Consider the following 25,425-nt stretch of genomic DNA (forward strand, 5'->3'; position numbering starts at 1 on the left):
CTCGAGTCAGGAAGCTGTTTAAGCTCAATTGGCCGTTTCTATTTAACAAGGGAGGGAAACTTTTTTAAAGAATGCTTCTGAAGAGGCTCCTTTGGACACAATGATAACACTGGAGAAAAAGCAAAGGTGCTTCTGGATCAGAAAAAACCCCAAATTATTTTTAAATGTATCTATTCCATTGTTAAAAAGTGATGACACTGACATTATCAACACATCCATAGCCTTACCCATCCACAAATGTCACTGTCCAGAGGTCAAAGCCAAAATAATTCCTTTATATAATAAAGAATTATTACAAAATTTTTCAAACTTAGTTTTTAGGAGATATTTCTGATGATGACTTACCTTCGTCACCTCGAGGTTGCTGAGGAAACATGTAGTTAGTCAATACTCTTTGTTTTGTTTCTGGGTGAGCTTCAGTTTGTAAAGGGATAAGGGCCTTTGACTGCAAAGGAAAAACAGAACAGGATCAGAAAGACAAAAATGTACCTGTGTGTAATGGAAGAAGTTTCCAATGGTACCAAATAAAAGTCTTGCATTCATCCTTCAAGGCCCTGAATGAAAACCGAACGTAAGGCCTGGTAGAGTGGAGAGAGGTAAGATATGAGAACATATATAATCCAAAGAAGATGGCTGCCAAAACATATTTCCGAGCTCTTGGGATTCCAAATTGAATGGCAGTGAAGATTATTATCCAAATTACAGAAATGTTCTTTAGTCCAGAAATGTCCTAGTCTGGTACCTCATTAAGGTTTGGAGAAAACTCGGACTCTCAAAGGCTAGGTCAGGGGTGGGGAACCTGAGGCCTCGAGGCCACATGGGGCCCTCTAGGTCCTCGAGTGCAGTCCTCTGACTGAATCCAAACTTCACAGAACAAATCCCCAGTGACATTTGGATTCAGTCAAAAGGTCACACTTGAGGACCTAGGGGGCCCCATGTGGCCTCAAGGCCGCGGGTTCCCCACCCTTGCTAGGCCAATGGCAAGCCCTATCAAGGTGGAGAGGCCTTAAGTAGAGTTCTGATGATGGATTAAATTATGTCATCTGATGAACAACTTGGCTAAGCTTAGAGATGTTCATCATCAGTTGTCCTCAGGATGACAAATTTTTAGCCATGGCAACCCTCAGGAGATCATAAATGTCAGAGAAGGTAGAAGGCATATCGACACAGACAAAGTCACAGAACCCTGAGTCACTGAAGACAGAATACAGTTCAGTTTGATTGATCAGCATCACCAAAGCTGTGCTCTGTTGGGGAATCTCCAAACTTAATCAGTTACTTGTTTCTTTCTTTAAGGAAAAAAAAACCTTTATGTATAATTCTGCATGCCCATTAATTTTCAATGATGTGTTTTCTTAGTAATACATATAAAATCTAATCTATATAAAGAGCTTTAAGGTTTGCAATGCACTTACATATATTATCTCATGTGTGATCAAGCATCATAATGAAGTTATTACCAAACTCATGAAATGCAGAGTTCAAAGATTTTACAAGATTTAAAATGCCATCAAGAACAGTTACTTTGAATTTTTGCTTTATAATACAGATAAAGGATACATTTGTTGACCAAGTAGTGTGAAGTCTCTCTCTCTCTCTCTTTCTCACACACACACGACCTCCATTAATTTTAAAAAAAGTTGATTTATTGAAATACTTTCAAAAACCCATTGAATATGATACAAACAATTTTATATAATACTTCAAAGATATGTCTGAAATAGTCAAATTATTTAGTATTTTAAAAAGCCTGTTCACTGGATGGCATTTGTTAACATAGAAAAAAATAAAAAAATTTTTGATATAGCATTCCATATGGAAATAAATCAGGAGCACATGAAAAACCATTATTTTCAAGAAAAAGTTAATGATACAATCTCTGTTCTATCCAAATTCCCACAAAAGTAAATCATGATTTTAGTTGAAGTTCTCCATGACTCAGGTCTCTAAAATAGATTCTTTATTTCACATTGGTTTCAGAATGCAGTATGACTTAATAATGATGTATAGTGATTCCTTGATGCACTAAAAATTTCACATATTGATAAGGTATTTTAGGTGACAGTCCCAAAGTCACCTATGTAAATAGGAGGAGACCCTGTTATGAGCGCAGTATCCGGAACATACCTGTCACATGCTTCCTGAACCAGAGGGTCAACTGAGCGGGTCACTAAGAGTGACCAAGGAGTCTGTCTGTGGCCCTGTGCTGTTCACCATGTTTATCAAGGATTTAGAAAAAGCAAAGATGGCATGCTGATCAAATTTCTAATGACATAAAGCTAGAAAAGACAGTTAATGTATGGAAGAATTGGGATTCCAAAAGGTGACACAGTCTCTAACTTTGGGCAAAATCTAATAAGAATCAAATTAATAATGATAAATATATGGCCTTATAATTGGGTAAAAACATCAACTTTACAAGGAAAAGATGAGGGGGATGGTGGTATCTGAAAAGAAGCTAGGAGTTATAGTGGGATGCCTGTTTACTATGAATCAAGAGTATGATATGGCAGCCAGAGAAGCTAACGTGATCCGGACTGCAGAAAGATGTCCGGTGATCAGAAGGAAGTGGGTGGCATTCTCTCCTTTTCTGCCCTAGCCAGATCACATGCAGAGTACTGGGGGCAGTTTAGGCACCATCATCTTTTAGGAGAGCATCCAGGTGAAGTTGTCCAGGATGGCACAGGACCTCAAGACCTTGTTATATGAGCTTCTTTCCTAGAGAAGAAAAGCCTTAATGCGGGACATGACATTCGATTTTAGGTTAACAGGGGGCTGGCGAGCATTCACAACTTGCTCTGTTGATGCAATCCCCTATTTGGAAGAGGTTGAGGAGCCTGCTTCTAGAAAGCCATGAAGATGTATGATGGAAGGGCCCTGTACCCCAATTTGGAGCAGCTGAGCATGGTCTGCTAACCATGTGGTAAAGAGAAGGACAATTGATGGGCAGCATAGCCAGAAGAGGGGGCCTACAAAAAGCACAAAGTGGACAAAATGAGATGTCCTCATTCCTTCTTGGCTGTGTTCACATGGAGGGAGAAGGACTAAGGCCTAGGTAGGAGTAGGACTCAGGCCTGTTTATTCTCTCCAGGCTGGCGGACATTGGGTTCATGAGTGCATGGCCCTGCTCTTGCTTCTGTCTCTCTTGCTTCTATTTTTCCAGCCTCTGGGTGAAAGTGTGTTATAAGATAGCTACTGCTCTGTTAGCTTTGAAAGGTCAGAATGGTAAGCCATCACAGGTCTAGGGACCAGAGATTTGTGGGAAGCCAGATTGTGAGGTGAGAAGTCCCAAGTGACTTGACTCAGCATGGATGAAACACTACTAAGAGGGAGCTACAGAGATTTGTCCTTTGGGTGTGGTGAATTCAGTGTGTGGGCTAATACTTTGTAAAAAATGCCTTATGTTTGAGCCCACTCTCTGCAGGAACTGAGGAGGTACAGGGGAAAACGCACCCCCAGGTAACAGGGTGTGTAGGGTGTTGCAACTTCTATTCTTTCTGTAAGTAAGAACATTCCATATACAAAATGTCCCTTTGGAAAAAAAAACTAATTAATGTAAGTGAATAAAGGAAATGGATGCACCAATTATTGCCAGTTAACAATGAATGAATGAGCAAAGCATTTATTAAGTGCTTACTATGTGCAAGGCGCTGGGGATACAAATAGCAAAGTACGACAGCCCCTCCTCTCCAGGAGCTCACATTCAAATGGGGAGACATGAGAGGTTTCATGAGAGGTTTCAGCTGCAAGTTACATGCGAAGGTCCCATGGTCCTTAAGCAGCAAAGCAGATGGTTGCGTCTCTTCCTGAATGCCATGTCCACTTTGCATCAGTTTCTGATGAACCATTTGATGGCCAAGGACCTTCCTTTCTGGGTCTTTATTTGCTGTGGCTCTAGTACCTGCAGAAGAAGGTCCAGGTTCTATCTCCATGGCGGCTGCTTCTTAGGATGGTGGCTGAGGGCACTGGGCTAGAAGCCTGGATTTTGGGTTCAGGGGCCTTTGCTATCTCTGCTAGGGTCTGAGGAGATATGGTGATTAAGGTGGTTGTGGTTTGAGAACACATTGTAGTGGGGGCTTGAGATGTTCGCATTAGGGGAAAATCACCCCATCTCTTCAAGGGTACCCTTTGAACTCTTAGGGAGAGATTTTGCCAGCCCAGCTCTGGCACTGAACCTGCTACGGTGCTTCTATATTAGGAGAGTGAGTACAGAGTTTCACTACACAGGTCATTGAAGGGCCCTTGTGTGGAAGAGGGATTAGGCTTCATCTACTTGGCTGAGCAAGGGACGAAGCGGCTGCCATTGCAGAAAGTCAGATTGAGTACTGATGAAAGGAAAAAAACTTCCAAAGAATTTAGGGAATGCAGAAGTGGGAAGGGCCACCTAGGGAAGGGATAGAATTTCCCATTTGAGGATTTTCCTCCTTGTTTGGAAATCTTAGAAGTTGCTTGAAGATCTTTAAGCAATGAAACAGAGGCATGCTAGTTGCCAACAGTAACAACAGTACAGATATTGTCATTTATACAGCAATTAGGGCTGGTAAAGCACTTTCCAGACAGTCCTTCTGACTGTACTGAGAGGCAGCTCTCTAGGGTTGATCATCCCCATTTCACAGAGGGGACTCAGAGGGTAAAGTAACTTTTCCTAGACGCACACCCCCAGTAGGTTCCAAGGACAGAATTTGAACCTGGTGATCTTTTGACTCCAAATCCAGAATTCTTACCATCACAACCACAACATTAAGATGCTACGATTCTGAATCGCCGTGATGGCTGGAGCACAAAAATCATGGAGGCAAGCAATGCACGATCAAGCTGAGAAGGTGGGGCGCTGTGCCCCATTGTAGAGGGCAAGCAGAGGAGTTTGTTGGATAATGGAAAACCAAAGAAGAGCTTTGAGCCAAGGAGTGACATGACTATGTCTATACACAAAATAATTATTCATCAATGAATCAATCAGCAAGCATTTGTTAAGTACCTGTTACATCTCAGGGCAAGTGCTATGAAACAGGGATACAAATACAAAAAAAAAATGAAATAATCCCTACTCCAAAGTAGCTTGTACTCTGTTAAGGATGGGGTACAACAGGCATGCATGTTAGTATGTAAAGAATAAATAGAAGGTAGTTAAATACTAGGTTATTAGGGAGGGAGGACATTGGCGATTTGTGGGATCCGAAAAGGCTTTGGGTGGAAGGTGGCACTTGAGCTACGTCTTAAGGACAGAGGGATTTTCAGAGCTAGAGTGAGGAAGGAATGCATTCCAGGTAGGGGAGATGGCCAACTCAAAGATACAAAGAAGGTAAATTAGGCACTATGGATGAAAAAGAACAAGGTCAGCTTGACTAGGCTGCAGAAGATGGGAGAAGAGTAATCTGTAATGAAGTTAGAGAGCCAGGGTAAGGCCAAGTGGCAAAGGGTGTTCAAGACCAAGCATGACTCTCTATCTTATCCTCCCATCAAAAGAGAAGCACTGGAACTGAGTGGGTGAGTGACATGTTCCTAACTGCACTTAAGGGAACTTACTCTGGCAGGTCCACGGACAGATTGAAGCATGGAGAGACTTGAGGCAGAGAGTGACCAAGAAACCATTGCAGCAGTCTAGAAAAGAGATGTGAGTGTTGAACTAAGATGGTGGCTACTTGAGAGCAGATGTTCTAGAGGTAGAAACAGCTAGATTTGTGATTGGTTGCTGTGGGGTTAGGAAGAAAGAGGAGTTGGGGATAGTGCTAAGGTTATAAATGTGAGAGGCTGGAGGAATGGCATGCCTTTTATAGAAACAGGCACGTTTGGAAGAGGGGTGGGCTTTGAGGAGAGATTGGCAAATTGTGTCTTGGAGATGTTGGGTTTAAAATGTCTCTGGGACATCCAGATTGAAATGTCACTAATAGGCAACTGGGGATGCAGAGCTGAAACTCTGGAGAGAGACTCGGGTGTATAGATCTAGGAATCATCTTCATAAAAGACGATACTACAGACTATGGGAGCTAATGAGGTTAGAGGTGTAGAAAGAGAAAGAGGTACAGGACAGAGCCCTGGGGAGCGCCCCTCAGCTAGGGCAGGTGATGTCAATGATGATGTAGTGATACAAAGGATGGATTGGGAAAGGGAGGGAAAGGAACAAACATCTATTCAGTGCCTACTGTGTGCTAGGCACTGTGCTGAGTGCTTTACAAATAATCTCATTTGATTGAGTGAGGAGTATGGGAAAACTGGTCCAAGAGTGTGGTGGTAGTAATGATCGAAAGGAGGGGATGGATACAAAATAATTACCAGGATTAAAAAAATAGCAGTTCTTTGAACTATTTCATGTTATTTTTAGATGGCAGAACTTGTCTCTAATCCTCACTTTTGATATTTATACTGTAGGTACGGATGAAAATGTAAAACCAGTAGAGCACAAAATTCCAGGAGTAGTTTTATAGGAAAATCTTTTATATTTATATATTATATATATATGTGTGTGTATGTATATATAGATATGTATGTATATACCTGTATATCTATAGATACATATGTACATATATACATATACAGATGTGTATATCTATATGTACACACATACAAATTTGTGAATAAGAAGTTGAATATAATTCTTCCTGTCTTGTATATTCATGTCTGACTCTATGATCCCATTTGGGGTTTTCTTGGCAAAGATACTGGAGTGGTTTGCCTTTTCCTTCTCCAATATAATTAAAAATTGGCAAAAAAGGGAGTATTAAGGCCTACTTGTGAGAATTGTGTCAATGATTTTTTATGTCTTCCTTTTAAAGATAAATTAAGTTATAATCTCTAAATTCACTGGTCACATTTGTGTTACTTCTGACTAAGAACTGAAAAGCTAGATACCCATTGCTATGAGCCAAAAGATGCAAGATGTGAACAAGAAAACTTTTGTGGTTTGTTGTTAAAAAGCAACCAGCTATGTAGTAGAAATATGGAGTCTCGAGAGACCCTCAAACTCTCCAACGTGAAAAAAGAGAATATTTTAAACAAAGGGCTATTTCTGTATTTGAAGTGGATCCTTTTCTTTCCTCCCTTCCTCTCTATTCTTTGGCTTGCTGAACTTCCAAGCTTCCATGGGTTTGATTATTGTCTCCGTGCAGATGATGTTCAGATCTATTTCATCTCCATTCTTATCTTTAGTCCTCCATAGCCAACTTGACTACTGAACCTATCTTACTGAGGTCACCCACGGTCATAAGCCAGGTGTCATCCTTGACTCATGACGTTCTCTCGCTCCTCATATACAATCAGGTGCCGCGTTGTGGTGATTCCACATCTTACCAGCTTTCACGTGTGTCCCTTTCCTCTTCTGACACTGCCACCAGCTGGTGCACACTCTCACCATCTCACTCCTGCACTACCGACATCACCTTCTGCTCTGTGTCCCAGACTTAAGACTGCCTTGGCTGGAGCCCATCCTCCCCTCAACTATCAAATGAGCTTTTTAAACCACCCGTCTCACCATGTCTTCTCCGCGGCTCCCTCCCCTGCTCTACTCAATAGCTTAATGACTCTCAATTACCTCCAGAATGTAATATAAAAGTCTGTTTGGCTTTCAAAGCCTTCCTTAACCTGGACCTGTTCTACCTTCCCAGTCTTCTTATATCTTACTCCTCTGCAAGTATCCTATAATCCAGTGACATCAGCCTCATGGCTCTTCTCACAATATACTCCATCTCTTGATTCCATGAACTTTCACTAGCTGTCCCCCACCTCTGTTCCTCTTTGCTCTGTGTCCTGGCTTCCCTGGCTTCCTTCTGGTCTCAGCTAAAATCCCAGCTTCTACAAGAAACCTGTCCCAGTTCCCATTCATTCAAATGTCTTCCCTCTGATACTTATTTACAATTTATCCTATCAATGTCTTCTTGTCCATAGCTGTTTGCGTGTTGTCTCTCCCATTAAACTGTAAGTTCTTTGACAGCAGGGACTGTTTTTTCCTTCTTTTGTGTCCCCAGAACTTAGCATAGTATCTGGCACCCAGTTAGTATTGAAGAAATGCTCATTAACTTGACATTATTTGAATTGAAATGAATTCCACTCATTTAATATATTTTCTTTTTTCTAACAGTCCAAGTATACTAATAAAGATGTAACATAAACATCTCTCTCTCTCTCTCTCCATACAAACATACATAGTTCCATGAAGGAAGTGATTCTGTCATATGAAAACTGTACACCTTTCCTTAGAACAGTTCACACAATAGAAAATTAACAAATGCTTCTTGAATTAAATCAAACCTAAAGTTATAAAAAATACATAAAGGAAAGCCCAGAAGTGGATGAAGAACATAAGGGAGAGATGGGATGAAAGGGGAATAAAGATTCATTTCAGGACCCACTCTTCCATGAATATGTCCTAGGCAAAATCTAGCCTATAATTAATTTTCATTAACTTTGAATTACTATAGCAATTATCAATTTATATTACACATGTACCCCTCATGCTTGGAGAGATCTTTTATAACTTAATTTGCTATGTGGTTTGATTAAATATCTTTTCTTAAATCAATTAATCAATCAAAAATCATTTATTAAGAACCTAGTAAGTATCAAGCATTGGTCTAGGTACTGGGGACAAATACAAAATACGAAACAATCCCCACTCTCAAGGAGCTTACATTTTATCAGGGAACACAATATGCATGTGTATATGTGTATTTGTGTGTGTTTTTGTGTAGAGAAGAAATAGATACCAGGTCGTTCAATACTGGGAAACATTTCAGGGAGGGCACTAGAAGTTGGAAGGATTGGGAAATTTTGAGTGCAGGAAATGATTCTTGAGCTTTATCATAAAAGGAAATAAGGATTGAAAGGATGGAGGTAAGGAGAGGGTAAAATGTAGCTATGAGAGATGGGATGGGGAATGGGGAGGGTCTTGAGGCAGGGCGACTAACCAGAAGGCCATTGTAACAGTTCAAGCATGAGATGATGAGGGCCTACAGCAGGGTAGTGGCAGTGTCAGAGGAGAGAAGGGGGAATGTTGGAGAGATTTTACAAAGGTAAAAGCAACAGACTTTGGCAACAGATTGGGCAGAGGGAACCAGAAGGCTAAGTCAAGAATGGCCCCACAATTGAAAGCTTGGTGACTGGGAGGGTGGTGAGACCCTTGATAATAACAGTAAAGTTAAAAAGGGGGAGGATTTGGAGAGAAAATAATGTGGTCAGTTTTGGACATGGTGATTTAAGATGCTTATAAGACAGTTGAAGATGTCCAATAGCCAGTTGGAGATCAGAAACTAGAGGTCAGCTGGGAGGTAAGAACTGGATAAATAGATTTGACAATCATTAGCATAGAGATAATCATTGAATCTTTGGCTGGTGATGAGATCACTAAACAAAAGAGTACAGAGGGAGAAGAGAAGGCCCAGGACAGAAGCCTGAAGGCCGCCCATCATTAATTAGCAGGTGTGACTTACATTAAGATCTAGCAAAGAAGACTGTGAAGGAAGAGTTGGGCAGATAACAGGCATACTAGAGTAGGGTAGTTTCATGGAAACCTAGAGAGAAAAGAGTAGACTTGAGAGGAAGGCATTTGACAATGTTAAAGGCTGCACAGAGATCAAGAAGGATGAGCCTTGAAAAAAGACCATTAGATTTTCCAACAAAGAGATCACTGATAACATCGGAGAGAATAGTTTCATTTGAATGAAGAAGCTGGTAGTCAAAGGGTAGAGATTTTAGAAAAGAGGGAGAAAAGAAATTGCAGACTGTCTTCTCAAGTTTAGCTACAAAAAGGAAGAGAGGTATGGGCCTGGTGGGGATAGATGGACCAGGTGAGGGTTTTGTTTTGAAGATGGGGACTACATGAATATGTGTGCAGGCAGTAGGAAAGCAGGTAACAGACAGGGAGAGACTGGAGATTAGTGAGAAAGCTTGAAGGCTAGAGGGCACAATCTCTGCAGAAGATGGGGCTGAATAGGATCACTTTGCATATAGAGGGGTTTGACTTGGCAAGGAGAATGGCCATCTTTTAATGTGAAACAGGGGTCAAGGAGGAGATAGTAGCAGCAGGCACTTGATGATGTGAGATGAGGAACAGGGAGATAAAGGAGTCTCTCAGTGAATGACCTCAGTTTTTCAGTGAAATATGAAGCAAGGTACTGCACTCAGAGGGTGGGGCCATGGGAGGTTTGAGGAGGGACAGACAGGCTTAGAGAAGCCTCTGTGTTGCACAGGACAGTGAATCAGTCACGGAGGAGTAAAATGGCTCATCTCAGTGAAGGCCCAGTTGAGATTATGTAACATAAATTTATAGTGGACCCAGTTAATCATTTTTTTCCAGATTTATTCAGAAATATTTGAGTAGTCTTGAAGGCAATGAATCATGACAGGCTAAGGGGGCAAGGGAGTCTAGGGAAGAGGACAGTGTAGAGTTGGACTGGTTCACCAAGGAGCCAAGATGGAGAAGGGAGCAGAGGATATTCAGTAAAAAGTGACGGCCTAGAAAAGAATTCAGTTGAGGGATCGGATGTAACAGTGAGGACAAAGGATAGAGTCTGGAGTTGCAAAACAGAGAGAGATGTAGAATGACAACAGACTGTGGTCAAAGAAGGGGATTTCAGATTTCATGAATGTAGAAGTGGTGTATTTGTGCATGATGGCAAGACTGAGCTATGACTCTTTCTGTGTGTGCCTGAGGTGGGGTAGGGGAGTAGATCATGAGAAGTGAGTAAGTCGAGGAACTGGGAAGGTAGAGCATTGGAGAGAATAGCAGTATGTATGCTGAAGTTCCCTTTTATGAGGGCAAGAGCTGGGGAAGAGAGAAAGACTGTGAGCCAGGCACTGAACTTTTTGAGAAATGAAGTATCCTGGGGGTAGGCAGACAATAGTTATAGAATTTTGATTGGGTGATGGACATGGAACCAAGTTACTGAGTGATTGTGGTTGGTTGGTTTGTTGTTGTCCTTTGTTCTCGCAGAGGTCCAACATGACTTCACTATGTTGGAGTCAAAGTACAGTGAGTCTGACTGTGGCTGATCAGATTAATATGAGCTCAGAAGACTCTACCACAGGTCAGGCACAAATAATCCACACGAACATCACATGAGTGAGGGTGATAGAGAGAGACTGGAAGCCGAAGAGGGGCACAAAGCATATTCCAGCTACCCCACCTCTGCCAGTGAGTTGGGCGAGATCAGTTCAAGTGTAACCAGTGCTGGCAAGGGCAGGCAGGAGGCTGTGTCATTGGCAGGGAGCCAGTTCTCAGTGAAAGCCAGAAGATGGAAGTGGGAGAAAGGAAAAAATTTACAATGAAAGGGAGTTTGTTACCTATGGAGCAGACATTCACAAAAGCACAGTGGAAGGGGTGGGTGTCTTCTGAGTGAGATATTTGGGGGATTAGGTTGAAGGGAATGGAAACAGAGGAGCAGGTAGTTGGAGGTGTAACCTTGGGCAGCTCATTAAACCATTCTAGGACTCAGTTCTCCATCTATGAAGGAGATAGTGGGTTTAGATGGTCTTTATGGCTCTTTCTAGCTCTGTCTTTAATGCTAATGTGCAGGACTGAAGGTCAGGGAAATGATTAGGGCTAGATTTATAGATCTAATGTCATGTGAATAGAGGTGATAATTAAACCTATGGATGTTAATGATGCCATCAAGTGAGAGTATAGAGAGGGACCTTGGGGAACACTCATGGGTAAGAAGCGTGGCATGGATCATAAACCAAAAAGGAGAAAGTCTCTAGGAAGAGAGGTGAACAACAATGTCAAACACAGATGGGTCAAGGAGGATAAAGACTCAGAAAAGCCCAACACGCTTACAGTTAAGAGGTCATTGAAAACCTCGGAGAGGGCAATTGCAGTTGAACGATGAGGGGGAGGAAGTAGAGGCAACAAGAGTAGATAGTTTTTTCTCCCTCGAAGTTTCAGAAAGGAAGGAGAGGGGCGGAATGTGGTTTGATGTGACGATAGAGCCCAGGAAAGTTATGTTTCAAGGACAGTGCAGAATTGGGCACGTTTGAAGGCTTTAGGGAAGGAACCATTAAATAGAGAAAGATTAGTGATTAGGAGGTGATGGGGGGATTTGCTAGACAAGATGGGAGGGTATAGGATCAAAGGTACATTTATTATTGGATATAACAGCCTCTGGGTGGCTAGTCAAAGTGTACACATTGGTGTGAGCTCTTTAGGTGTGGTTTTAAGTGGGCACTAAGCCAAATTGTACCTAGAACCAAGACTATCTTTTCTAGAGGGTTCACATAGAAAAATGGGTATCCCATAGGTTTCTTGATGAGTTCTCTGTGCACCCATAGAAACCTTTTTACATAACTTTGCCTTTTCCTCCTCATCAGAATTATGTCTTTCAGGATTTTATTGTTAATTTTCTATCACCATTGAGTTGACCCTCTGTTGCCTTTAAATCCAAAATATCTATCCTTTTTCTTAACTCTTTGGAATCTATTCTCCTAAAACCTAAGGTGCATGCCAGATTATCTCCAGATTTCATCTCCTATATCACAGATCCTAGGATGGCATGGTCACTTTGCATCTCCCTTTACTTCCCCTTACCCAGTCCTGTAATTACACCCCTATCACCCATTTCTCCTTGTTAGTGAGGGTCAGATCAGAATGGATTTCTCCTTTTCAGATTCTTCAAATTTTGAAGGATGAAATTATCTTTAAAACAAGTCAAGGAATTATTGGCATTTCTGTTTTTCACACACACACACACACACACACACACACACAGGGAGAACTCCAAAGGATGTCCTAACTGAAGCTCCTCCATCACTAATAACAATAATAATAATAGCTAGTATTTATATAGCATAAACCAGGCACTCATTCTACTAAGCACTTTACAAATATCTAATTTGATCTTCACAATAATCCTGTGAAGTAGGTGCTTTTATTATTTTCATTTTATAGATGAGGAATCTGAGACAGGCAGAGGTTTAGTGACTTGCCCAGGATCGTATAGCTAGTAAAGTGTCTGAGGCTGAATTTGAACTCGGGTCCTCCCGACTTCAGGCCTACCACTCTGTGGGCTGCCTCAACTACTCTGCTATTTAGCTGCCACTCCGATAGCGTGCCGCTCTGCCAGGGTGAGATCTGTGCCCAGCTTCCCGTTTCTCTCCTTTTTCTGCCAAGGAATCTGCAGTGTACCGGACACATTTCTCTGCTTCTACTAACCTTCATTCAGGTGTCTCCACCGGCTAGCTCTACTTCCTGTCTTGTCCTGGGACATGTCCAGGATTTTAAATCCACCTTTTCTTCCTTTATCTATCAAGCTTCTTCTGAGCAAAGTAGATTCATTCAGAGCCATAGTCCCCATGTCTCATCCTACCAAGTTTTGGTAATATCTATGCAGTCTCCTTTGTCTGCCATGTTAGGCTCACTCGTTCATTTTTCTGGTTATCCTGACTCCCAGACTACTCTCCCAGGCTGCCTTCATTGTGCTGATGTCCTGGAAGCACACGGGCAGTACTTTGACTCTTCCTGGCCCTTGCTACTTGACTGACCCATCATCCCCTCTTCAAGTTGTACTTCTGTCTGATCACATCCTTTGGGGAACCTGTGGCCTTGAGACCACATGGGGCCCTCTAGGTCCTCAAGTGCGGCCACAGGTAGCCTTGAGGTCTCAGGTTCTCCACCCTGGCCTTACACCATTCTCCTGGTGCAATCTTCCAGGGGCAAAATGTTGCAGTCTACTAATGACTATAATGACTCTCACATTTGGCCCTTTGGGAAAATGATAATGCTAATTCTTGAGAGACCTGCAATCACATTGTGTCACTGGATGCATGCTAATATTAAAAAGATGAGCTGTTGTTTCTGGAAGAAGTTTGAGGTCATTTAAAATATGGCATACATTTGTAAAAGCAAATCCATCCTTCTCTTCGGCTGCTGTTAGATTCTGAGGGCAGACCGTTGTTCACCCTTAGTGACTGTCCAAGATACAGGTGTTGTCAGAGCAGCCATATGGGTTACCCAACTCACTGAATGTCCGCATCTGAATAAGAGCCGCTTTTCATCCACATGGTTTTTTTCTGGTGAACGGTTAGGTCATGATCTTCTGAGTGAACATGGATCTCCTCAAGTCAGTTCGGTAGGGTTTAGGGCTTGAGGCAATGAATACAATGTCATCCACCAAGAAGGGTACCTGGAAGACCTCATCATCTATAGAGAATCTCTCTTCAGTTTGGACTCTGTGCTAGCCACAGTAATGATAATGCTAATAATATAACAATAATAGTTAGCATTTGTGTGGCATCGTAACATTTGCAAAATACTTTACAAATATCCCATTTATCCTCTCTGCCATCCTCTATGACGGTGGCAAGCAGCCTTGGTGAGAATACATCTCCTATTTGGTGTCTTATTTCCTGTTAATAATCTGAGGAATGTTGAACAAAGTTATCTCAGGGGTATATTTTTCCTAATATTGTATGATTGTGACATACATGGATGATATCATGCTTAATGCAGACCTTTACATGGACCTTTTGCTCTACTGATCAAATGCTTTTTTTTGTTGATAGTGACAACAGAAGCGCAGTGAAATTAGACAGTCTCCATGTTTTAGTCAACTGTGTGATTATTGAAAAAAAATAGTTAGCTTTAGATCACTGTTGACAAAAGCCTGCCTATTCCCTTTGCAAAAATTCACCAAGTATGTCCTTAATGTATGTGTAGATTATTCTCATAAAGATTTGCAGGGATGAGTCAGCCAGTAGTAATATTTCTTTCACCAAATTTTTCACTAACAATAAGATGAGCTATTTTCCCCAAGAGTTGTATTGATTTCATTCTTTGCTCTATTAGGTGGTTGGTCTGAGTGTACACACAACAGCTGATTTATAAATGACGTTCACGTGAGTAACCGATTGTTTCTTATATGCTGAAATCTACCAATGTTGAAATATCAATTTAATGTGTGTGATGCTATTTGGTACTTATTATGGCCTGACGCCTTGATGAAAGTTTCCATAATAGATTTGCATGAGATTTCCTTAGAGTTTACAAGGTTTTGACCTCCCATTTCTTGTTCCTAAACCCTATTTTCTACCATATTTGTCATTGTACTCTCATATGCCAAGCTTTATGTTTATGTCAGCAAGTATTAAGTATGTAATACACACACATCTAGTACATATTCATTTAATTTGAAGGGTCTCATACAATCTCTCTACCTCATCCTCTTCAGTCGATGTTGTGGAGAAGTTATGATTATTTTCATGGTGGTCTGTTTGCAAATGCTTTTTGTGAATAGTATCATGCACCGTGACAACATATTCCATAAGATTATAGCTTCTGTTTCCTTTTGATACAATTCTCACTTCCTTTCTTTGTCTTTGCAAGGAGAACCAATGAGTACTCCTTCTACTTACCTGACATTTCTCTGTATTTTCTGGTTTTGTTTATAGTGATAATGTCAGAATTGATAAGATTCACTTCTAGTCATATGTCCTCTGGAACAAATTGATGTTTGTCGTGTTTTTTGTTTGTTTGTTTGTTTGATGGGTGGCCCTCACCCAAGAACTTATCACAAGTGGTCAGGCCCCTGGTGACAAGACTTTTTGGGCCTAGCTAAGCTTGTCCTTGGGAAGCAGACAAGATCAGTTGTTAGGATAGTACTGAGCTTTTTCTTCATGGTGAAATCTTCCAGGGCTGGGGCTATGCTGACACAACCTTGGCGAATCTGGGTCTTCTGACATGTCATGATGATGTGCTAAAGTAGGGCTCAATGGAGCTCATCAAGTAGAATTTTATCTACTTAATGCACATTTTAAATACTACTCATGATTTCACTTTCCCTTCAAACATAAATTATAACATATATCTGGTTTTACTAATAGTAAAAAATATCAAAGTTCACTCATATTTTGATGACATGTTAATCTTTGGATTATAAGGAGGTAATTCTTAAAAGTCCTTACTTGATTGTCGGAAAGCCACAAAGCAGCAAGCTCTTTCAGTTTGGTAAATGAGAATGGCAAATTCTTCAGCCTGCAAATAAAACAATATTTTAGCATTATGGATGAATTATGGATACGATCACCTTTTACTTTATGAGAGCATATTTTAAATATCTAGATTCTACGATTACTACTGAAAAGCTTGAATTCTAGCAGGTCACGTTCAACTCAGTCATCCCAATGTGATAGAGAGGATACTGGCCTGGGAACCTGGGGACCTGGGCCTTGGTCTTGGCTCTATCATCAGCTAACTTTGTGAGCTTGTTCAACACTATGGGTATGCATGGAGGGTTACAGGACTTATTAGAGATCATCCAGTCCAATCCCATTATTTTAAAGATGAAGAAACACAAACCAAGAAGTGAAGTGACTTGACTAGAATCATACAATGAAAAATGTCAGCACATGAACATGGGTAGCAAGGTGGTGCAGTGGCTAGAGCACTAGGACTGGAGTCAGGAAGACTCATCTTCTTGAGTTCAAATTTGGCCTCAAATACTTACTAGCTATGTGACTCTGGGCAAGTCATTTAACTCTGCCTCAGTTTCCTCATCTGTAAAATGAACTGGAAAAGGAATTGGCAAATGACCACAGTGTCTTTGCCAAGAAAACCCCAAATGGACATGACTAAAAACAACTGAACAACAACAACAACAGCTCAATACAGAATACTATAAATTATATATATTTTTTAAAGGCAATTGGGGTTAAGTGACTTGCCCAGGGTCACACAGCTAGTAAGTGTCAAGTGTTTGGTCTGAGGCTGGATTTGAACTTGGGTCCTTCTGACTTCAGGGCCTGTGCTCTATCCACTGCGCCATCTAGCTGCCCCTCAGAATACTATAAATTATTGAAGAGTAATGGATATAAAATTCTAGGAAGATTCTTGGTCATCTCAAGCTGGACAACTTGTGTTTGAGAAACTGTGCTTTGTCGTCTCATCAGCTTTTATCTCTCCTTTGCTATTACATATGAATTTCTTTTCCATGTCTGAAGTAATGGGAATGCAGTTGAATCTTGTGACTTAAGAAAGTAGCATTGAAAACTACCTTCAAATGCCGACATTTTTGTATGTACAGTAAAAGTTATATTTGGTAATAATAATCATTAGCATTTATGTAGCGCTTTATGTTTGCAAAGTGCTTTACAAATATTATCTCATTTTATCCTCACAAAGTCCCTGGGAGGAGGGCATTGTTATTATTTCCTTTTCACAGATGAGGAAGCTGAGGCAAAGGCTAAGTGATTTGCCCATGGTCATACAGGCAGTAAGTGTCCAAAGATATATTTGAACTCACACCTCCTTGGTTCTAGATCTCATTGTGCTGCCAAGATGCTTATTTGGTAAAGATATTATTTTAGCCTTCATTATATTATTATTTTTCATTGTGTTGGCTAATAGGCTTCGGACGGTAACACTCTTTTGTTAATAATATAGATATCTTCCTTTTGAATTCATTGAGTTTTAATGCTAAATGTGAATAGCTATCCTTGAGAGATTTGGTTCAGTTGTTTGAATGTTAATTTGAAAAGTGAAATTATGGGTCTACAATTTCATAATTAGATCTCATAAGAAGAGATAACTACCTCAAGATCATATTTATTGAGTTTTCATGGAAATCTAACCTCAGTTGTATAACTTCAATAACTATCTATCTCTGGGGGGAAAAAAGCTAGTGCCATTTTTCATAAGGATCAGCAAGGTAGCAAATTAGATAAGAGGGGGGGGCCCGGACTTAGGAAGATTGATCTTCTCGAGGTCAAATCTGGCCACGGTCACTTCCTAGCTGTGTGAACCTGTCTAAGTCACCTAATGCTGTTTGCCTCAGTTTCCTCATCTGTAAAATGAGGAGGAAATGGCAAACCACCCCAGTATCTTTGCCAAGAAAACCCCAAATGGGGTCACGGAGAGTTGGGTGTGACTGAAAATGACTGAACAACCAGAACAACATTTTTCATAGCCTTAGCTTGATATGTCATATCATTATAAAAGAAAAACAAAAACCAAGTTGTGTTTAAAGAATTGTTTTCAAATTTAAAAACGAAATATTAATAAAAATAGTCTCTGGTAGTACAGTAACCACCACAGTGAAATAAGAGCACTAAGCAAGCTTCAATTCACTCTTGCTCTCCGTGTCTCAGGAAACTTCTCATATACTAAGAGGGCGGTAAAGGTCTTTGTACACGTTACACTGAATTAACTTGTAAACCTTTTTCTGAAGACTGCTTTCTAAATTCAGAGATAATCTATATGACTAAATATATTTCAGTTCTTTTGGTACTCTTTTGTCTTCCAGGAAACATGTAGCTGCTCATTTCCTGCTCTTTTCTCTTCAGGAGAGCAGGAATGCCAGTGAGACTAGGAGGAATTTCATATTGCATCCAACAAAATCGAAGTAATTTGAGCTTAGCAGAGTCTTCGATTTCACTTCTTGGAGTTAATTAATGTTTGTCAAGAGGGTGAAAATACCCACATGGAGAGCATCGGGGACTTATTTTTAGGAATTCATGTAATTTGTAGAGTTACCTTTAAATACAAGTAATAGGCTGTTCAGAAATCTCTGATATGTCATACCTTCTAGGTAGGTGTCTATTGTATAGTCTAAGTAGGCTCCCTCTCTGCCTTTAGGAAGGTGGCTTTCCACAAGCTTGTATCATCATTCCCAATATGGTCTCTGCTTTCCTTTGGGTTATTTTACTCTACTTGGTTCTCCTTTAGTGTCTCTTATGGTTTGGGGCCACAGGGACACTGGCATTTATGCAAAACATGCAATAAGCATTTGCTGAATGAGTTGCTGAGGACAGCAGGTTCTGAGGTGGCAGCAGGAAAAAATAAAATTGTTTTGGCTTCATTATATTCTTATCGAGTCATTCATTGAATTCTTGGTCTTTTTTTTAGGTCTCTCCCCATTGAATTTGGCATTTTCACCATGTCCCAGCACAGGTTAGCAGGTCTCTTTGATTTGATGCCAAACCTACATTGTCAATCTCTAGCCCAAGGTAGTCCTCATCATCCATTTTCCCCCATTTCTACTCCCAGAACGATGCTCATCGGATCAGTTACAAGTTTATATTATCTAACCATATTGCCCCACATTGGGATTCATTGTATTCCTGTCTCATCCACTCTCCATTGCTGTTCTAAACCTCTGCAGCCAAATAAAACAAACTTCATGTTCCTTCTACATGACAATCCTTCAAATATCTGCTCTGCTTTTTTTCCTCTTCAGGCTCGATGTCCCCAGTCCCACTGTTCTTCACATGGCATGCTCTCCATGCCTTTCACAATCTAGATTGCCTTTCTCTGGATGCTCTCAAGCTTCAGAGTGTCCTTGCTAAAATGCAGTACTTATAACTGAACACACCACGCCAGATGGAGTCTGACCAGGACAGCGCACAGTGGGGACGCTGCTTCTCTGGACACAATGGTGGAGTGCAAGCTCAGCATGATTTACCAGGCAGCCAAAAAAAAAGATAACGCATTTTGGCATTGCATTAAGTGTGGCATAGCTTCCAGGAACAAGGAAATGATACTACTTCTGCATTCTTCCCTAGTCAGACCATATCCAGAGTGTTTTGTTCAATTCTGGGTGCCATAGTTTAAGGATGCCAATTGGCTGGAGAGTGTACAGAGGAGGCCAAGCAGGATGATGATGAAGAGCCTTGAGTCCATGTCCCATGAAGGTTAGTTGAAGGAATTGGGAATGTTAAGTCTGAAACATAGTGGGCCAGACCTCTAAGGTCCCCTCCATTTCTAAATCTGATATCCTATTAAAACAGAAGATACAGGGAGAGCTACAATGATACAATGAGAGCTGTCTCGTTCACATATTTAAACAGCGGTTATGTGGAAAAGGGATAGATGTTCAGTTGGTCCTAGAGGTCAGAACAAGGAGCAACGAGTAGAAGTTTCAATGTGACAACTTTAGGCTTTATGTCATGGAAAAAAAAACTCTGCAATTTCTTAACAATTAGAGCCACAAAAAACTGCAGTGGGCTACCCTGAGAGGCAATGGGTTACCCATACTCAAGGATTTCAAGAAAAGGCTGGATTGATGGCTTATTGGGAATGTTGATGGTCAAATTCCTTTTGGGTTGCAACAGTTCTGAAGTCCCTTCCGACTCTGAGAGGTGAAAGGGATGGCTCATGTAGCTTAAAACATAAGAGGAGAGAAAAGATTGTCGTAGTTTTTGTCTTTTCTTCCTCAGCCTCTGTGACAAAGTGAACATTTTATCCTCCTCCCTCTGACTCCTTTTTGAACTCTTCAACTTTCTCTTATTCCATCTGTTCACTTCATATGAATTTTCTCCAAGGAATTGCTCTCTTCCCTTTCTATGGCGCATTCCAGGCACTCTCCCCCACTTCCATAGCTCCCATTGTCGCCTCTATCATAGGGCCACAGCTTCAGAGCTTGAAGAGACCTTCAGGTCATTCAGTTCAAACTCCTCATTTTGCAGATAAGGAAACCAAGACCCAGAGAGAGCAAGCGATCTGTCCAGGGTCCAGCTGGTCACATGGGGCAGATCTAGGACTCAAGCCCAAGTCCTCTGCCCCCAAATGCAGCATTTCTCCCCTCCCCAGCCTGATTCTTTCAGACACACATGGCCAACCACTTGCTTTTATCACCTGGGTAGAACCTCAAACCCAACATCTCCCAGACCCTCCATGTTTCCTCCAAAATGTACTCCTCCTCCTTACTTTCCTAATTATGTTAGCGGCAGGATCATGGTCTCAGTCACCTTGGCTCCAAATTTCAGAACGTCTACCTTTTCACTTTCCTTCATTCTTCATTTCTAATCAGTTGCCAACTCCTATTAATCTTTTCTTGAAATCATTCTTCCATCTGTCCTTTCATTTGCACTCATCACCCTCACTCATGCTCTCATTATAACTAGACAATGTACCTGCCACAGTTTCCAAACTGGTCTCCTCCTTCAGTTTCTCCCACCTCCAACCTACCCTATATCTCCCTGCCAAATTTATCTTCCTAATGTGTGGCTCCAATAATATAATTCCTCTACTCAAATACCTTCAATGGCTCCTCAGTTTGTCTTGAATAAAACAGATTAGCCTGACCTTCAAGGTTCTCTACAATTTGTCCTCAACCTAATTTTCTAGTCTTATTTTAAACTACTACCTCTCATGTAGCCCAGGGCCCAGGTAAAACAGACTCCTTGTTCTCTAAACATCTATCAATTCTCTTTTGCCAATTTCAATTTGTCCTTGAGGAGCTCACAATTGATTGGGGGACACAACATGCAAACAGATGTATGCAAATTAGTGACATACAAGATAAATAGGAAGTAATCGAAAAAAGGGAAGATGTTAGATTAAGAAAGCTAAGGAAAGGTTTCTTGTAGAAGGTTGGATTTTAGCTGGGACTTGAAGGAAGCCAGGGAAGCCAGGAGGCAAGATGAGGAGTGAGAACCTTTTACATATGAGGGTAAACCAGAGAAAGTGCCTGGAGTTGGGAGGTGGAGGGTTCTGTTGGAGGAAAAGCAAGGAGGTAAGCATCACTGTATCAAAGAATAATTGGTGGAGAGGAAGATGTAAGAATCCTGGAGAGGTCAGGGCTAGAGGAGGTAGGTTGTGAAGGGCTTTGAATGCCAAACAGAGAATTTTATATTTGGTCCTGGAGGTGACAGGGAGCCATTGTGGTTTAATGAGTAGAGGGGTGGCATAGTTGGAACTGGGCTGGAGTTTTAATTTTATCTGGACACATCACCTTCTATCATGTATGAAAGTTATTTGTGTAGATCTTATTTTGCCTACTCGTTGATAAACTCCTTTGGGGCAGGGATTCCATCATATTTATTTTGTAGCTACCATGTCACCTTTGCTGAGCCTAACACTCAGTTGCGGATCAATGAAAATTTTCTGAATGAATGAGTTAGTTCATGAATACTGTTGCTCATGGTAAGTAGAACTGAATTCCATATCCAAGTAAAATCCATAACTAATTACCTTCTGCTCATTATTGTAGATTATTTTATCATAATTATAAATTAAATTATTAAAAATTAAAAGCTTTAAAATGACATAAGGATTTTGTGTAAAGTTTCTATATAACCTAACCCAAGTTTTGTTAAATAACATGAATTGTGCCCCTTATATAGGCCACATTCATATTAGCTTATAACATGAGATAATTCAAATTTAGACTATCTGGAACCCAGAGACATGATGTGAATTGCCCAGGTCAGGCACAGGCTCATTCCCTCCTTCGTTCCTCTTTGCGCTCTACTTCTCACTCTTTTTCTTCTTTCTCCATCATGATCTCAAGCAGGGAGCTTCACCTTCCTCTGCCCCATTCAGTTTCCTTTATGTGTTGACTTTCTTAATTGGAATGTTCCTTGAGGAACATTAAGGATGGCTTTCTTTTTGCTTGTATTTATATTTCCAGGGCTTTTAGGTACAGGGCCTGACCCAAAGTAAATGCTTAATACATGTGTGTTAATTTGACTTTCCTGGCTGCAGTCTTCCACGTTGTAAAAGTCAATGGTAATAATAAACGGTTTAGAGTATGTCTTATTATAATGTTTCCATCTTCTATAAATTGATTTCAAGTTTTCAAAGAATCACTTCAACTTAAAACTTTTGAAAAAAGAACATAGTTGGTATTTTCTGAAGAAAGTCTCATATTTTTGAAGACTCTCCTTGGCATATTATACATACATACATACATACATTTTATATATATATATAAAAATTGGTTAAAGGAAATATTTTCTAGGAAGGTTTGATTTTCAGACTCAGAAGAACAAAATATTGTAACATAATTAAGATTACAAAGCCTCACCATTGAATTTTGTGGAGATTTTTCTCGGCATTTCTATTTTTTTTTATCATCTGTACTGAATAATTTCTGAGTACCATGTACTGGCAATTAGACATCTTAATGATATCATTACCAGTCTAATGGGAGTCCCAATGTTTACACTGCCAAGTAATTTGTTAGAGTCAGTAACAGGTGCACACAAACTTCCTACTTATTGTTAAACCATGTGGACTTTATTATTATAGTGAAACAGAGAGAATTTTCACCCTTTCTAAATTGTAGGATGCTTTTGAGTAGGGTCATTTCCATGTAGACATTTCTATATTTGAACAGAATTTTAATAAAATTAGGATGGTGTAACTTGTCTACCCCTCTTTGAGGTTTTATTTACTAACTAGAACTGGTGGTGAAATGGCTTGCTAGTGTCCACATTCACAACATGAAAAAGCAAACGATGGATCCAAACTTACTGAAAAAATACAACATTACTGTTCTTCATACAGGTAGATTGATATGGGATGTACAATATGGCAGAAATACCTGTTGTCACTCAGATTTAAGACCCTTAATTTCTGCATCTGTCCAATCTCTTCAGGAAGAAATTCCAGTTTATTGGAACGCAGTGACATGACTGTGACATTTTTACAGCTCCCAATCTGTGGACAAAAAAAAGGCAAAAGAAGCAAAGAAGTTTCATCTTGTCACAATTTTCATATGAACTGCAAGAGTGATTATGATTTTCATCTGAATGGAGGCAGTACAGCATAGTGGAAAGGGCACTGGGCAAGGAGTTGGGAAGACCCGGGTTCTGAGACCATTTCTGATACTTATTAGCTGCTGGACCCCAGAGAAATCCCTTAACTTCTGGGTGTCCCAAGCAATTTCCTAAAACGGATCCTTGTTGTTGTGTTGTTCTGTCACGACAGGCTCTTTGTGACCCCACGAACCATATCATGACAATACTGTCCATGGGGTTTTCTGGGCAACGATCCTGGAGTGCTTTGCCATCTCCTTCTCCAGTGGATTAAGTCAAACAGAGGTTAAGCTGTGTGTCCTGGAGTCACACCACTGGTGAGTGTCCAAGTCCAGATTTGAACTCAAATCTTCCTGACTCCAGGCCCAGCACTCTATCCACTGAGCCACCTAGCTGCCTGATCTACCAAGGAAAAAATGGCTTGGATGTGTGCTGTTGGAGGGCATTCTTACAAGAGAGAGTTCCCTCTCTTGATACAATCACAGATCCTGGCTTATTCACATTTCATATGAATATTTAAGATGATAAGAGGTTTCAATATATTTATTTGAGAAAATTATTTTAATCTCTATTAATTTCAAAGGCTGTTCTCATGTTACACAATGATACCTCTTTTCAAGCTAATCAATCATCAAGCATTCGTTAAATGCTTACTATGCACAAGGCCCTGGACTAAGGCTTGGGGACACAAATAAGAAGCAAAAGACAAAAATAAAAATGAAAAGCCAAATCAAAGACCAAAGTTTATATAAAATGATTCAAGAAATTTCTCAAACATGTCTAATGTCCTTCTTGTATAAGAGCTCTTTTCTTAAGATACACAACACTTTCCTGATTATTCATGTATTAGGTTCATCATCATTGTCATTGCCATCATAATTATTCTCATCATCACCACCACCATTACCATTACCATCACCATCACCATCATCATTGTCATCTACATCATTGGTCTCATCATTGTCACTGTTATCATCATCACCATCATGATCACCATAATCATCATTACCATAATCATTGTCATCATCATCATCACCATCATCATCATGATGCCATCTCTTATTTAGATGGTGTTTTAAAATTTTGCAGTACACTTTCCTTATAACAAGTCTGTTGACATAAGTATCTCCATCTTACAGGGGAAACTTACTCAAAGTCACACAGCTAGTGAATGGTGGAGTCCAGAATTGGACTCAGGTCTTTTGATTTAAATCTAGTGCAAGACCTCAGCTTCAATAAAATATTTATTTAAAATGAGGTCTTCTTATTTAACATTGCCATTAGCTGTCAAAGTTAGCAATGACATAAGCTCATTTCACTACAAAAGGGGTATACAGATACATTTTCCTACAGAAATTAATCAAAATTTTGTTCACAAATGAGCCATTCTAATCTAATACTTCATGCTCTGGAAATTTAAAAAATGTTTTAATTATTGTTCTTTATTAAGGAAGGGCTGAAAGAAAGAGGTTGAATTTAAATGTGCACTAAAACTCAATTTTCCATTAAGATACAGAAAATATGTTTTCTAAAAAAAGTCCTTAAATGGAAAATACATTTCTTAAATATATTAGTAAACCTTTTAGGAGAATCTGAAATACTAGTATTACCAAATTTAAACCTCATGGCTTTAAAAATAGGAAACATACAAAATAAGAAATTTTTGTCTGAAATAGGCACAATACCCACAAAAATAATTTCTTAATTTTTCCAGGAAAATAAAACATGAATTAGTTTTGAATCCTATTCCAAGAAATATAAGCATATCTTCAATTTTTATTATTTTATTTTTTTTATTATTGATTTGATTTCTAATTAAGTAATATTTTAATTGACTTGGGAAAAGTTTTTTTACTTCTGGATATACATTCTATTTTTTGAATAATTGAGCACTGTGTTGTGTATGGTGGTATAACTAGGTGTTATCTAGAAAAAATATGACATGTGCATATGTGTAATTATTCTAAT

General features: G+C 40.0%; 1 protein-coding gene across 5 annotated transcripts in view; it reads right to left on the reverse strand.

Moving 5' to 3' along the window:
• LRRC7 (leucine rich repeat containing 7) overlaps nucleotides 1–25,425 on the reverse strand; it is a 589,282-nt gene that overhangs the window by 107,218 nt on the left and 456,639 nt on the right. For all 5 annotated transcript variants that reach the window (XM_027873996.1, XM_027873992.1, XM_027873991.1 and 2 more), the window contains 3 exons: nucleotides 23,244–23,359; nucleotides 15,886–15,955; nucleotides 346–445 (listed from right to left, as the gene is read on the reverse strand). In XM_027873996.1, coding sequence (XP_027729797.1) covers nucleotides 346–445; nucleotides 15,886–15,955; nucleotides 23,244–23,359 — 286 coding nt within the window. The remainder of the gene's footprint in view (nucleotides 1–345; nucleotides 446–15,885; nucleotides 15,956–23,243; nucleotides 23,360–25,425) is intronic.

The sequence above is a fragment of the Vombatus ursinus genome, unplaced genomic scaffold (assembly GCF_900497805.2).
Source record: "Vombatus ursinus unplaced genomic scaffold, bare-nosed wombat genome assembly UNPS02014804.1, whole genome shotgun sequence".
In the NCBI taxonomy this organism is placed as follows: domain Eukaryota; kingdom Metazoa; phylum Chordata; class Mammalia; order Diprotodontia; family Vombatidae; genus Vombatus; species Vombatus ursinus.